At 51.3% G+C, this 15,849-nt stretch overlaps 2 protein-coding genes across 2 annotated transcripts in view; both read right to left on the bottom strand.

The window, feature by feature from the left end:
• CROCC (ciliary rootlet coiled-coil, rootletin) overlaps window positions 1-4,928 on the bottom strand; it is a 45,048-nt gene extending 40,120 nt beyond the window's left edge. Inside the window, 1 exon segment of the mRNA XM_023748052.1 lies at window positions 4,842-4,928. Coding sequence (XP_023603820.1) covers window positions 4,842-4,928 — 87 coding nt within the window.
• Window positions 4,773-15,580, bottom strand: LOC102433960 (adaptin ear-binding coat-associated protein 2-like; the record flags this gene model as incomplete). Its single annotated transcript, XM_006107318.2, has 7 exons — window positions 4,773-5,154; window positions 5,885-5,969; window positions 8,719-8,896; window positions 11,452-11,560; window positions 12,548-12,629; window positions 12,712-12,816; window positions 15,358-15,580. Coding segments are annotated over 7 exons (831 nt in total), but the record flags the coding sequence as incomplete, so codon positions are not given.
• Window positions 15,581-15,849: the final 269 nt, after the last annotated feature.

The raw sequence follows: 15,849 nt of genomic DNA, 5'->3' as shown, positions 1-15,849 counted from the left end.
CGTGCCCGCGACTCTGGCCCTCGGGAGCGCGCGCAGACCGACCCTACCTTCGCGCGCCGCCGCCGCGAAGTCCAAGCGGATCCAGCCGGGAGGGGGGGGCGGGAGGGGGCACGGCGGGGGGCGGAGTCTGCTCCCGACCCTCCCGCCTCCCCGCGTCCCGGAGTCCCCGCGACCCAGGGCGCGCCAGGGGGCGGGGGCGGGGGCGAGGTCGCGGCCGGCTGGCCCCCGGGTCTGTCCATAGAGCGTTTTCTTGGGACGGGCACTTGTTGAGGGCTCTGCATCGGTCGCATTTACTGCTTCCCACAACGCAGCAAACTGGGATGATTAGCTCTTTTGCATAAAAGGGAAACTGAAGATTAAGCAAGTGGAGCAGGGTCCCGCAGCTGCAAGGTGGCAGAGCAGAATCAGAACCCACAGCCAGCTGCAAAGTCCCACTGCGGCCTTGGCCTCGGCTCCTGCTTCCTGGCCTTAAAGGCCTTAGACTAAGTTCTGGCCTCAACCAATCGCCCAAGCAGCCTGAGGGAGCATTCCCGCCCGCCCCCCCTCGGAGCCCAGTGTAGCAATACTGAGGCTCCAATAACTTGACCTGCAGGGAGAATGTCTTTGTTTTCCTGATTGTCCAGCAACCTTGGGTGAGGTCCTCTGGCCTCAGTTTGTTTATCTGTGAAATGGAACCCCATCTGCTGCCCCTTCCTTCTCACAAACTCCTGTGCCAACTGGAATGGGATAAAGCCAAGCGGAAACCTTGCTTTAGCACTAAACAGTGATGTCCTTTCTATTTGGAACAATACATTAGGCTCTACCTGCCTACCTCTGTTCTTGAAGGCAAATCATCCATTTCAAAAGTGTAGGCTGGTCTGCAACTCCCCGGCTGAGGGAGGGAGGACTGTGCTTTGTTTGAAAACGGACGTTGAATTTTATGATTTTGTGTTTGGAAAACAGTAAACACCCAGAAAGAACAGTAGCAGGCCTGTGGCTGATGGTTCTGTCTTTCCCGTTGCAGGGCGACCAGGAGTTAATCTTTGTCAAAGAGGAGCCTGCTTTTTACATCTGAGAAACCGCACTAGGGGCTGCCAGTGTGCCCTTGGGGCTCTGTGACCTAGGGATGGCGCAGGCAAGGCTGTGGCCTGGGCCAGGGCAGAGAGAGCTGTTCGTCAGGGAAATTTGGTTCAACCCCTGGGGCTTGGAGTATGGAGGGGTGCGAGGTTAGGAGGTATCTCTGTCTCAGCCTAGGCCCTAGGGGGGTGGGGGGGGGGCTGACTGGCCTCTGCCAGTAGGCCCCACCAGCCCCCAGGTGCCCCAGCATGGCCCAGGTCTGTGTCACCCTGTCTGGTGCCCCCTGACCTGCTGGGTCCCTACCCAGGCCCTAACGGGCTCATGACCTCACCAGTCCGCTTCTGATCCTGCCTGTCCCTGCAGGGCCCTCATTCCAGAGTGTTCCTCATCGCACCAGGAACCCATCCTTGCCCCTCCCTCCAGAATGCCCGCATGATGCCTGGGCCTACCGGGCCCTCTCTGTCAGACCCCCCTTGATGAATAGTCCCTGCCCCTCGCAGGCAGCCTCTACTGGCTGGTACCACACTGTGCTGCTGCTTCCTCTTCTATTTTCTCACTCGGTCCTCAGTCCCCCTGAACATTTCTGCAAAGCAGGACCTATGCTGCAAAGCGGGTTCTAGGATTATTTCCATTTTACAGGTGAGGAGACCGAGACTCAGAGAGGAGCAGTCACTTGCCCAGGCACACACAGCAGGAGTTTCGGGGGCTTCCAAGCCATATCTTCCCTATAATCACATGAGATTTTTGGAGGGCAGCAGACACGGCTCCTTTCTCCTTGACCCTCCTACCTCCAGAGCCCAAGGAGGCTCCTGCTGGGAGGCAGGTACTTTCACCAGCTTCCCCCTTGGGAGGCTTCCCAATGTTGGGGCTGGGTCCCCTGTTGTGCTGACTCAGTGCTTTAGCTCAGCCTGCCTTATGGTCATTTGAATCCCCAGGGCCGCTGCTCGCCAGTCACCCTGCCCCATAACCAGGTGGTGCCCAGCCCAGCGACCCCCGGACCAACTGCCAAGAAGGGAGGTGTGCTGAGTACTCACCTGCTCACCGCAGTGGATTCTAAATCTGCAATTCAGGTAACTGGGAAGCAAGTGACAGAGTTACTCCCCCAGGTTGCCAGGGCCAAGAGCCTGCCTAATCCAGGCGCTAAGCTGGGTTGGACTCTGCCCACCATCAGCAAAACCACATTAACCCGGAGGCTTCAAGTTCAGGTGTTCCGGTTAACTGGATTTGATGGATAGCTTATTTTATTTTAGAGAGATAAAGGAAGGGGGAAGAATGAGAGAGAGAGAGAGAGAGAGAGAGAGACAGACATTGATTTGTTGCTCCACTTATTTATGCATTCATTGGTTGATTCTTGTATGTGCCCTGACTGGGGATCGAACCCGCAATCATAGTGTATAGGCATGAGGCTTTAACCCACTGAGCTACCCACTGGGCGGTGTGCCGCAAAATTTTAGTAATTAGTTTGTGTGCCATGAGATGAAAAAGGTTGAAAATCACGGACCTATGGAATAAAGACCCCCCCTTGGCCTGTCATTCAACACCTGCCATATTATTGCTTTAATCCACGTGGAGGGAATGGGAACTTCCACGTATTAAGCAGGTCCTATGTGCCAGCCCTGTGGGCAGCACCACTCAAGTATATCAACTTGATTAGAAGCATGGATGCTAGAGCCAGACTGCCTGGGTTCCAATCCCACCTCTGCCACTATGTGACTGGGCAAATTACATAATCTAACCCTCCCTCAGTTTCATAATTTGTAAAACTGGGATGATGAAATGAGTTTTATGTTGAGTGCACAGAATAGGGACTAGCACAGAGTAAGCATTATACAATCGCTACTATCAACGTAAAGGTGATTAAGACCAAACTATACAATGGGCACCTGCTAGCACTTTATCTGTCTCATCTGAGTGACACCTGGGTTAAGGAAGGAGTCTGTGGCCACACATCTAACCAGGAGACAGCCTAGACCCGTGGTCGGCAAACTGCGGCTCGCGAGCCACATGCGGCTCTTTGGCCTCTTCAGTGTGGCTCTTCCTAAGCCTTAGGAGTACCCTAATTAAGTTAATAACAATGTACCTACCTATATAGTTTAAGTTTAAAAAATTTGGCTCTCAAAAGAAATGTCAATCGTTGTACTGTTGATATTTGGCTCTGTTGACTAATGAGTTTGCCGACCACTGGCCTAGACCCAAAGCCCAGGTCTGTCTCCAGAACCCAAGTGCTTACCTTTGATGGTCTGTACTGCTGACGAAGAAGGGATCCCCCTAGGTCTAAACTTCCTCATTCTCAGCTTCCAAGCGTGTAGAGAAATGGGAAGTGATGGGAAATAGACAAAGCTTTCTCCTCCTGAGAACCCATTGATGCAATTTCCTTATCCTTATTCACTGGGCACGAGGATCCTCAATTCTACTTTTCTTTGTTCTCCCTATACTAAGTGGTTATTTCCATAATAAGAAATAACAACTACATTGTTTTTACAGAACCCTCAGGAAAAAGTGCCATGGCCTTTTTGAACTTTATTTTTTGACCTCCGTATGCCTGTACGCCCTTAGTATTTAGGGAGATGCTTCCACAGGGAGGTCATGGTGGGCCACGGCCCCCGCCCATGTTAGAACAAGGAGACCAGAATGTCCCAGGATGGCAAAAAGGTTATACTCTTATAGATGCAAGGGGAAGAAGGGACTGGTTGCCTTAGAGCAACAGGGCCCAATTCTCTCACTTTGGCCAACCTGAGACCCTGGCCCAGACTTTAATCTGTACACGTGATCAATGGGGAGCGGTGGTTGTGAGCTAGTCCTAGCATCCTGGACGGTTTAGAGGCCATGCCCCCAAGAACAGGTTTGCCTTAGACATACATTGACAGAAGTAAAAATATTTATTTTTTTATCTTAGAAAACTGGCCCCAGAAAATGGCCAATACTTTTTTCAGTTCATCATCTTGACCCTTCACAAGAGAAATCTTTTCATCAAGAGGTAAAGTATGTTGATAAAAGCAATTTTAGAGATGTGCTCAGATAAAATTATTTTGTATAAACCAGCAATACAGGCAACACTAAAGTTCAGTCTGAGCTCTGTCATGTACAGTCCATGAAGGAGAAAAGACAGTAAGAGGTTGTCTGCAAACAAGGCCTTTAAGAAACCAAGAAAACTCCAGTCCACCAGGAACTGCACCGTGAGCCTGGGAACCCCCCGAGTTGCCAGGAAGGCTGAACCCCCACCTCCAAGAGAGCAGCTTCCACTTTCCTGCCCAAACACCGTTCCACCTGGCTTCCAGCGCCTGCCTCGGCTCTGCACCGCCTACCTGGCCTGGGAGACAGGAAACCAGGACACGTGGCTGAGATGAACGCCGCTGCCTGAAGCTCAGAGCAGCACCTGCGGCCCAGTGAGGAATGTGTTCAGAAGCCCTTTTGGGGCACACTGCAGGAACGGTTCCTTTTGCAAAGGTAACAAGTTAGTGCAGATCAGCCCATGAGCAAAGCAAATATTAAAAATTCTAGAAAGCTGGTTAATGCTTCCAATTTCCCTTCTGATTGTTCAAGCTGCAGCCTATAACCTGCTAGAAGCCAGAAGGAAGCCCTCCTCTGAAGGAGCCGTGCCGGAAGTGGCTGCAGCCAGCGGGAGTGCAGAAAGCTCCCCTGCGCACAGGGGTCCCGAGGCACCGGTAACCCCGAGAAGGGCTCATCTGAATCCAGGCGGCACACTGAACCCCTTCTTTTGCTTTTGGGGGCTTGTGTTTATTACAGGTCACTGTGGTGGAAGTAGTAGTCTCAGTCTCTCTCACGTCAGAGGGCAGACAGGGATAGGGATCCTGGAGCTTGTCTTCTCGTGTTCTGGCTGCACAATGAAGTCCCAGGAAGCAGTGTGACATGGTGACAATTTACTGCCTAACGGCCCAGTCTGTCAAGAGAGTCAGGCAAGGACGAGAGGAGCGAGTCATGCTCCAAACAGAGGCTGGCCAGGGAGTGCTTCGTCTTCCTTCCTTCGGCCCAGATGAGGCAGCTCCTTCCCAGAAGCTGTGTGAGGATTAAGAAGAGTTGTGCTCAGCTCAGAACTGGACCCAGTCGGTGCCTGGCTGAGTCTGGCTGGAAGTTGCCCTGTGAAGGGAAGACAGGGAGGGGAGAGAGGGTTTAGATGTTTGAAACTACAAAGCAGATAAAAGGTGGCTTCTCTCTGGACAAAGAGAGCTCCATCAGTAAGTTGCCACATTTCTGCCATCTTCTCAAGAAGTCAGCTCTGAATATTCTAGAGCAGAGGTCAGTAAACTGGAGCTCAGGGACCAAACCTACCCCCCTTATTTTACAAATAAAGTTTTATTGGCACATAGCCATTCATTTACATATTGTCTGTGGCTGCCTTTGAGCCAGAAGAGCAGAATGGAGTAGCTGAAACAGAGACAAGATGGCCGGCAAATTCTAAACTATTTGCTATCTGGTCCTTCATAGAAAATGTGTGCTGACTCCTGTCCTAGAGCCTGGAGCAGTAGGATTTTAGCACCTTTTCACCCCGACCCCAGGTAAAGGCTTGAAATGTTATGGGGTCAGAGAGGCCTAAGGATGGGCCTCAGGGGTCCCAGAAGGAGAGGCCAAGGCTAGAAGCCAGGTTAATTCTCAGTGCAGTGCTCTGGGCGGGCTGGGCCAGGGGGAGGAAGGAGGTGCTGGGAACAAGCCAAAGCACTTGACGAGGGAATGTGAAGACCAGAAAGAACTGCAGGAGGCGGCTCCAGGCCACCTAGCAGAGGAGCAACAAAAAGCCTTCCTGGAGAGCTGTGCCACCCACGCGGGTGCTCTGGGGCTCTGTCCCACCACAGAGAATGTGACTCCTCACCCTGTGGATTTTGCAAAGTCTCCCCAGATGTCGGAGGTGGCAGTGGTGGCAGGCGTGGGCTGCGGCCAGGACACAGTGGCGCCTCCTACTGATGTCCCCAAGTCCGATGGGTAGGAAGAGAAGAGAAGGAGACAGGAGTCAGAGATCTTTTTGGTTTTCTCAGTGACCCTGAAATCAGTCTCATAATTCCAAGTGGCTGAGAAGGACACACACAGAGACATGCTTTTGGGCAACTAAACATCAACAAGTTGGCACATTTCTACCATCTCCTCATGAGCCCTTGAGGGCTCCTGGAGAAAAAGCAGAAAGCCACATACAAGGTGGAGGGGAGGGGTGCCAGTGAGGGCGGGTCACACACCATCTGTCACACATATCTGAAGTTGACCCTATTTTTTAACAGTTTATATTGAAAATCTGTTTAAAATTTACCCTTTCACCCTGGCAGGCATGGTTCACTGGTTGGAGTATCAGCCTGTGTACTGGAGGGTCGTGGGCTCGATTCCCAGTTAGCATGTACCTGGTTGCAGGTTCGGTCCCTGCCTTCCATCGGGGTGCATGTGAGAGTGAATCAATTGATGTATCTCTCTCACATCGATGTTTCTCTCTGTCCCCGTCCCCTTCCACTCTCTAGAAATCAATAGAAAAAATATCCTCACTCCTCGGGTATTAAAAAAAAAAGAGTACCATCTCCTGCCCTGGCTTCTTGAATGGAAAATGCCCACCCAAACTGCAAGATCATCTTCACACAAAGCCCTCAGTCCAGTGTCGGGATCATCCAGCTAAGATAACTGTGTGTCAGACATGTGCCAAGTCCTGAGAGCTAAACTGATTAGGGGTCGGGAGAGCCATCCAGAAAAGGCACCACAGAAGCTGCTATCTGTGCACCTCTTTGCCGAGGTGGGTGGCACAATGGGGCCTCAGTGCCTGCTTTTGTGCGTTTTAGGCACCTCCTTGGACAGTGCTGCCAACTGTCCCTGTGCCTGCCATCCTCTGCCTTCCCACCAATTTGTTATTTCTAATCTGCTCTGGGCTGAGACCAGATAAAACTCAGGCCCTCAACGGTTTAGTTTTATAGTTCACCACGTGCTTAACATCCCTTATCTCCTCGGAACCTCACCACAGTGCCTGGGGAAGACACGCCAGGACCAGCTGTTCCTTACGTCTGAAATGGAGACGGAACAGTGACAGAACAGGACTGTCTAAGGATTAATAAATTAATTTATGTGGAATGCTGAGAACAGGCCCAGCACAGTGACAATAACATTAGTAAAATGGGGCTAACAAATGTGAGCACGTACCATGTTCATAAGGGACATCACATCTGATCGCTATAAGAGACCTATATTGTAGGTATCATTACTACCCCATCCTACAGATGAGAAGGCTGAGGCACAGAGAAGTGGCAGTTTTCTGATATCACACTACTGATAAGCTAGAATTTGAACTCAGCCAGTCTGGTTTTGGAGCATACAGTAAATGCTCAATAAATATCAGCTAGTCATGACTCTTGTCATCCAACACCATTTAGTTTGCAGACATGCTAATTGCCTTTTGTTCACATCAGCACATAAACCCTTGAGAGCAGGGACTTGGTGTTATACTCACAGTATCCCCAGGGCCTAAAATGCTACCTGGCACATAGCAGGTGCTTCATGTAATCTGCTAAAAAGGCACCAGCAACCGAGGGGAAGCCTAAGACAGTGGCTCTCAGACCTCAGTGCACACACAAATAACATTAAGAACGCAGATTCCTGGCCCTGCCCCCAGCGATGCCCAGGCAGGTGGTCCTGTGACCTCACTGAGAACCAATGCTGAAAGAATAACCCCCGGGGCGAGGCGGGGGGCTCGCTGCCTGCTGCTCCCGCTACTTCCTGGGCTGGGTGTTCCTCTAAGGGCTGAAGTTGGAAGCCTGACCTCCAGATAGGGGAGCCAATGTCCACGAGCCTGGGATGGAAAGAAAGCAGGCTTCCTGCCTGGATCCTGCCTCCAAGCTGGTGAGCAGTGTGTGGAGAAAGTGGGCTGGTAACAATCACCCAGCCTGGGGCCGGCCAGGGCATCAGGCAGGGTGGGGAGGCTGGGCTGGGAGGCCAGCACCAGGTACTAACTTCTGGAATTCCGGGGTCTCTAGAAGGCATTCCTTACATCCTGGAACAAGCACCACACAGCTTGCTGGGGGGAATGCCTCTCAGCTTCTCAGCACCCCGATGGCCTTGCTCCAAACGAAATGTCCAATTTCATTCCTCACCGCTCACCTTGGCGCTCCTGTGCTGCATCCACCTTCCTCAATACACCAGGTGTTTAAAAGTCTGAGCTTTTTCCGCTCTTCTCTCTGAATGGAGTCCCAAGTGTTCCCTGCCCCAATCTCCTTCCTTCAGGGCCCAGCTCAATGTGACCTCTTTCGTGAAGCCGCCCTCCATCCTGAGGGCTGGCAGTGAGCCTGGTCTCCAGTCTCTGGCCTGTGACTCCTGTCTCCTACTAGCTCTCAGTGCCCTATGAGCACAGACTGTGTCTCCATCACCCACTTACTCAATACTCACTGAGCAGCCTCTGAGAACTAGGGACCATGTGATGCCTTCACAAATGAGTTGAAGTCCCTGCCCATCAGGGAAGGACAGACAAGACACCCTAAGAGTAAGTGGTGGGAATCAGGGGAACAGAGGAACCCTATACCCAGTGTGGGCAGGATCAGCTGTGCTGTGCTCACCTTCCTGCTGGTCACATACAGCTACTAAACGACAGATCAATGAGGGAAGGAAGGAAAATCAGCTGCCAGCAGGGAGAGGAACCCGCAGGCACAGACTTAGCAGTAAGTACAATCACCCCCAAGCACTAACCTGAACCAGGAGCAACTGCTGGCTGGGCGAGGGACCCCTCTACAGACAACTGCTCCCCAGGGGGAGGGATGAGGGTGGAGGGTTTTGCCCCCGGGGGAGGGGGCAGCAGGCTCAGTCCTCCTGTGCTGGCGGGCCGTGCTCGGGGAGTCCCAGTGGCTCCTTCCTTCTTCTTCATGTTCTAAAGAGAGGAGAGGAATGTGAACCAGTCAGTTCTGCTGGAGCCCCACCGCTATCAGAAAACCCCACAAGGAGGGCCAAGGTGACCCCAGTCCCAAACGTGTAAAACCAACAGATAGATGGTCAAGACCCGTCCAGCACTTCCATTGTTACGAGATGTATTCAACGCCTCACAATTCTAAAGTTATCACAAACACATTTAATTTTAACACCTGAAATTATTAATCATCGAAAAAGGCAAAATCAAACATACCATGATACACCGTTATGTACCCACCAGAATGGCTAAAACATAGAACATAACTACTGACAAGGGTATGGAGCAACCAGAAGACTCATACTAGTACAGTGCCCTGGCTGGTGTGGCTCAGTTGATTGCTGGTCAGGCACATGCCCGCATTGCAGGCTTGATCTCAGGTAGGGGGCATGCAAGAGGCAGCTGATCGATGTTTCTCTCTCTTTCCCTCTCTCTCTAAAAATCAATAAAAATATTAAAAAATAAAAAAAGAACACTCACACATTGCTGGTGGGAGTGTCAGGTGGGTAAATGCCTTTGAGAAACTGTAGAAAGCTGGGCACCTGAAGTGATGTCCCTGCAATTCCCCTCTCAGACACAGACCCAACAGAAATGCCCATGTCTGTGCACCGAGAGACATGCGCTGGAACATTCTTAGCAGCACTGCTTGTAATGGCCCCACACTGGAAGCTACCCAAATGTCCACCATCAGTTAAAGGGGTAAGTCATTGGATACATTCTCACAATGGGATATGCCACCACAATGAGAATGACTCATGCAACAGTGTGGAGGCCTCGCAAATACCACATCAGTAAAAGAAAGAAGTTGTACACAATAGGGTACAGAGTGTATGACTCAATTAATAAAAGCTGAAAAAAAAATTCAGGGTATTCGGTCAGGCAGCGGTTACTCGAGGTAGGTAGTTACTAGGGAGAGCAGGAGAGGGGTACAGGGCGCTGATAACCTGCTTCTTGATCTGGAGGCGGGCTTGTGTGGGTAAATTCCGGTTTTAAAAATTCACTGAGCTCTGCACTTTTCTGTATGCATATCATACTTCAATAAAACACTAAAAAAAGCAAAAAGCAAAAACCTGAGCACCAAGCATGAGCCAGAAATCTGGAGGAGTTACAAGGATGAAGACGACCTGGATCCCTACTTGTAAGGAAAGCAGCAGCTTAATCAAATGCTACGACCACAGCCCTGAGTCAAAAGCCCTCAGAGCTCAGTGTGAGTCCAGCTAGGCTGGCTGTTTCTAGCTCTAGGACCCTGGGCAAGTCCTATAACCTCTCCAAACCTCAGCTTCCTCGCCTGTAAAAGGAGAAAATATTTAATTCAGATGAGAAAGTGCCTGAAAACACTACCTGGCACACAGCTGCTCAGTAAATGTTAGTTTCCTCCCAGCAAGAGAAAGAATCACATCCCAACCAGTCCACTGCATTTTCTCTTAAGGGCCAGATAACTCCAAGGTCCCAAATCATCACTAGCATGAAGCAGAACAGAGGAGAAAGAGATAGTAAGTCAAGAGGAAGAGCATTATTTTAGGGTTACAAAGTTTCTTCAAAATCAAATCCATGTGGTCCTTGGTTCCCCCAAATTATTTCAACTCCACCCCCGTAGTCGATCAAGGCCAAGTCTTGGCAACCTCGCCAGTCCGATAGCAATTAATAGGGAAAAGCCAGAAGCAGGGCAGCTCAGGACAAAGACACAGCGAGCCAGGACCACACCACCAGCAGAAGGTACCCATGACCCCCTGTGCCCATCTTGATGTCTTCCTGCCCACAGCACTCCCAAAGCTTCCTTACTCAAGGGGTAAGGCCAAGACGCCGCTTGAAATGGGCACACTGACCCCCACTGTAACAGCCAGGACAAAATCCCCAGCTCTGGCAACGAGTGACGGATATTCCTTCTCAACTCAAAGGCTTTGCACATGCTGTTCCCTCCCCTGGAGTCACCCTTTGACCCTTCCTCCCTTCTTTACAGGTCACTTCTGCCAGGAAGCCTTCCAAGAATCTTGTAACTCTGGGCTACACACACACCTTTCCTCTAGGACAGTGGTCGGCAAACTCATTAGTCAACAGAGCCAAATATCAACAGTACAACGATTGAAATTTCTTTTGAGAGCCAAATTTTTTAAACTTAAACTATATAGGTAGGTACATTGTTATTAACTTAATTAGGGTACTCCTAAGGCTTAGGAAGAGCCACACTCAAGGGGCCAAAGAAACGCATGTGGCTCGTGAGCCGCAGTTTGCCGACCACGGCTCTAGGAACTCATGGCCCTGAGGACATCCCTAGGTCACAGAACCTCTCCAGCCATGTTGTACTCACATCTTGACTTGCCCATCTCAACTTGAGAGGACAGCAGAGCCCTCTCATTCACCCCATATAGTAACTGGCACAAGGTAGCTGCTCCATAAACATCTGCCGGACTGATGAGCTGAATTGTGAGAAAGAGTGCTGGGCTCTGGACTGGGCTCAGTGTGGTGGCCACAGTATCACCGGGTCATGGCCAATACAGCCAAGCAAGGGTGGGACTCACCGCAATGTTGAGCTTGATGGTCTGGCCTTCCTTGAAGCCTAGGTCCAATTTGGGGCCTTGGTCTGGGTTCTGGGCTTGTTTTGCAAATTCAAATTGCTGTTTCACCCACCTGGGGGGAGGAAGACACAGGTGAGGAAAAGACCAGCTGCTCTGCATCCACACACTCACTTCACTACCACCTGCCATCAGTCCAGGACGAGGCTTTTATTGCAGCAGATGGTAGGGGAACGCAGGCTGGGAGTGAGGCCTGAATTCAAATCCCGCCTGTGACACTTAAGTAGTTGCATGCATATCAGTTTCCACATCAGCAAAATGGGTTGAACAGTCTACGTCTTAAAGCCTGTTCTAAGAATTCAATGAGATCACTTATGTAGAGCGTCCTAACGCTGGTCTTCATCTGAAAACTTGGCCCTCTACTCCCCAGCACTTGGCATGAGAACTAAGATAGGGACTCCACCCCTACCCCCCCACCCCCACCTCAGGGCTCATAAAGCAGATGGTGAGACACGACAGATGCTAGGTAGGAGAGAGCAACACAAAGGTCTTCCATAAAACACCCATCCATAGCCACCTGGGGCAAGGGCCCCAGCACAGGGAAGAGCCAGAGAGGCCTGCTTGTGAGCAGCCACACGCTCCCCACTGGCTGGAAGCCAGAGGTGGAGGCCTGCGGATGGCAGGAAGCAGTCTCCCTGCCCTGCCTTTGAGCTTCAGAAAGGACCACCGGGGCACCTGTTGGGTGGCCTGGGAATCCAAGCACCACTTAGTCTATCAGAGCAACAGGCCCAGAAAAGCCACAGGAACCTGACAAAGACTCTGGCTGCTCAGGGGCTCATAAGGGAAGAAAGGTGACCCCTCAAAGTCTGGGCAGCGGAATGAGGTGGCAGAGATGGGCCTGAGGAAAAGGACATGACTTCAAAGCAGAGAGGAGGCCTTGTAGGATGCAGAGAAGCCAGCCTGTCCCAGAAGAGAAGTGAGTTGTCCTGAGGCTCTGCTGGAAGACAAATCGCACACCACCACCTGGGATCCTAACCTGGGAAACCATTCTGTCCAGGGGAGCAGGGAGGAGGCATGAGCACGTGAGTCCCGAACCACTCACTTGAAATGGTCCTGCAATGCAACGTTGAAGTCAAAGGCATCACCTCGGTCCCCAAAGCCAAGTCCAATGAACGCCCGTCGTCCTAGAGGAGGACACGTGATCAGTCCCACATGGAGGCAGAGAACCCTTTCTCACGAGGAGGAAGCACCGAGACCCTCACGTACCATTTTCATCTTCGATGCGGATAACGAAGTACCTGCTGGAATCCGTCACGCTCTCCACGGCGGTGCCAGGAAACTGATCCACTGGGGCCTGAGCAAAGAGCTCCCCTGAAAGCACAAGTGAGGGTGAGCCCTGAGCCCCCTCCAACCTGATGTTCCTATATCCCACTGGGGCCTTTTTCCTGTGAGGCATGTGGGCAAACCTTACTCTGGGATTCAAATCAAATCCATTCTGGCTGAAGGGAAGACATAGAAATAGAACTAACAAAAGGTTTAAGTCAGATGGGGCTTAGTTTTAGTATTTCTCATTTAACCATTCCATCTGGCCACCCGTTCCATCTGTCTTACACATTTACATACCTGCCTGCACCCTGAGGGCCCTGGGACAGGTATATCACACCTTCGGAAAAGACCTGGTACCTGAGGCAGGACTGGAGAGGAGCCGGGGAACCCAGTGGAAATGAGGGAGAAAGTTCTTGCACCCATAGAAGAACCTGAAGCAGGCCGATTTAGTCTCAGAGACAGAGCAAGAGGGACTGGTTTTAAAAGGAGCCCTGGAGAAATGCAGCCCCGTGTCAACTACAGCTCTCCGGGGTGCAGCGCAACACACACTTCTGTGAGCATTTATGACTGGCACCATTTCCCCCTGTGCTGATCTTTGTTGGTGCTTTAAATATTTAGCCAAATATTTTCTACTGAAACCTGTGGTTTAGAGGTGACTGCAATCCAGGGTGAGCTGAATCAGAATCTGTGGGCCTAGAGTCCGCGGCTTCTGGTTCATTTCTCTGCCCCACCCGTTTGGTGCTGGGGCATCCGGGACTCACCTGGATGTCTTCAACCGGGAGCAGTGGTTCTCAATCAGGGATGGTTTTACCTCCCCTTCCCCCAAGGGACATCTGGCAATGTCTGGAGACATTTTTGGTTGTCACAACTTGGGGGGCAGGGGAACTACTGGCATGTAGTTGGTAGAGGCCAGGGATGTTGTTAAATATCTTAAATTTGACTTGACAGCCCACAACACTCCCCTGGCCCCAAATGCCACTAGTGCTGAGGCTGAGAATCCTTGGCCGAGTGACTGGAAAGCGAGAGTCAAACATGACCCAGTGGGCCCTGACCGGTTTGGCTCAGTGGATAGAGCGTCGGCCTGCGGACTCAAGGGTCCCAGGTTAGATTCCGGTCAAGGGCATGCGCCTCGGTTGCGGGCACATTCCCGGTGGGGGGCGTGTAGGAGGCAACTGATCAATGTTTCTAACTCTCTATCCCTCTCCCTTCCTCTCTGTAAAAAATCAATAAAATATATTTAAAAAAAAAAAAAACATGACCCAGTGGGCATGACGCCAAGCTAAGAGCATCCTGGGTGAGGCTTGATCCTGAACAGTGACAGGCTATTACATTAGGTGGTTCCCTTAAAGTCAGTTCCCAAGGGAACAGGTGTTCCATTCCCTTGTGACACCACCTGGCACATCCCAGCAAATCTCACAGCCAGAGTTCTCTGGCCTGGCCATGGCAGCTGTCTCCTCTACCTCCTCTGCAGACAATACTCACCCAGCCAACCCCATGCTCCAGTTCACACAGCAATTGGATGGGTTTCCAACAACCTGGTGAAGTAGGAACTAATGCGATCCCTATTTCAACAAAAAGGAGACCAAGGCACCAGAGGTCATGTGACTCGCCCAAGGTCCCACAGCTCAGACACAAATGACACAGTTCTGAGAATTCATTTGCCTATGAGTCTTTGCACTTTATACCACTGCACGAAGAAAAATGTCTACATATTAGAAAAACAGACAACCGAATGTCGAGGCACCTGAGCAGGCACTGTGCCCGATCCCTGCTCTGGGGGCTGGGCTATTCCAGGCCGTACTGCTCTCCACAGCCCACCCGGAGGCACTGGTGGCACAGGGCTTCCGGAGCGATTTCCCCAAAGTGACACCTGCCAGCTGACCCCAACACCGCCCCGCCTGGCTCGTCCTCTCACCACAGAAAGAGCTAAGGAGGCAGTTCCAGCTCTTTCAGTTAATGGGCGTGGTTGGTCTGGGGAGTCACCATTTAGTCGATATACAGAATTCTTGAGCAGCAGAGCTCAGCGGCAAAGGGCTGTGTTTTCACCCAACGTGTCTCAAGGCAACCTCTAGGCCAGGGGTCCTCAAACTACGGCCCGCGGGCCACATGCAAATACAAATATTGTATTTGTTCCCGTTTTGTTTTTTTACTTCAAAATAAGATATGTACAGTGTGCATAGGAATTTGTTCATAGTTTTTTTTTTAAACTATAGTCTGGCCCTCCAACAGTCTGAGGGACAGTGAACTGGCCCCCTGTTTAAAAAGTTTGAGGACCCCTGCTCTAGGCGTTCCCACTTGGGACCAACCTGTAGGTCTCCTCTCCTTGGGCTCCAAAATTAGTATTTTTTTAAGGACCCCCCAAAAGAACAGGTGCTTGGCAAGAAATGCCCCCTTTAGTGCTGTGGACAGTGGCTACTACAATTAAAGGTGAGGGAATGGAGGAGGCTTAACGGTGCACTCGGGTCTTTGGTTTCCACAACAGGTTCCCATGACCCCCGAGAGGCCTCATCAGGCCCGGGCTGCCTCTCCCTTCGCACAGTGGGAGGCATGGCGCCTCAGCCCCGAGCAGGCCTCCCTTGCCTTTACCTGAGGTCCTGTCCTCCAGCTTGATGTAGGCCACCTGCCCTTTTGCAGTGATCCGCAGCCGGCCACTCCATGACGGCTGGTCCAGCTGCCACTCCGCAGCCCTAAGGGGACAAAAACCATTGAGCCTCTGCCAGAGGCTCCCGCTCCATCGCTCCAATGCCGGGGTGGGGATGGGAAGGGCATGTGGGCTGCTCGCTCTAGACCAGGGGTTGGCGAACTTGCTCTAAAAAGTGCCACACAATCTGTCACAACTGCTCTGCCATTTAACCGTGAGAACAGCGATACCCAGTACATGACGTATTGGTGCTCGAAGGGTAGTAACCAAATGGCCTGAGTGTGGCTGTATTTCAGGGACATTTTGTTAACATCGAAATCTGAAGTTCATATAATTTATAATTTTCACATCAACTCCCCAACCATTTAAAAATGGAAAAATCATTCTTAGCTTGTGAGCCATACAAAAACACAGTGGGTCTCAGTTTGCTGACCCTG

This window comes from Myotis lucifugus, unplaced genomic scaffold (genome assembly GCF_000147115.1).
Source record: "Myotis lucifugus unplaced genomic scaffold, Myoluc2.0 scaffold_1099, whole genome shotgun sequence".
In the NCBI taxonomy this organism is placed as follows: Eukaryota; Metazoa; Chordata; class Mammalia; order Chiroptera; family Vespertilionidae; genus Myotis; species Myotis lucifugus.
The sequence above is the reverse complement of the archived record's forward strand: the minus strand, read 5'-3'. Positions and strand labels throughout refer to the sequence as shown.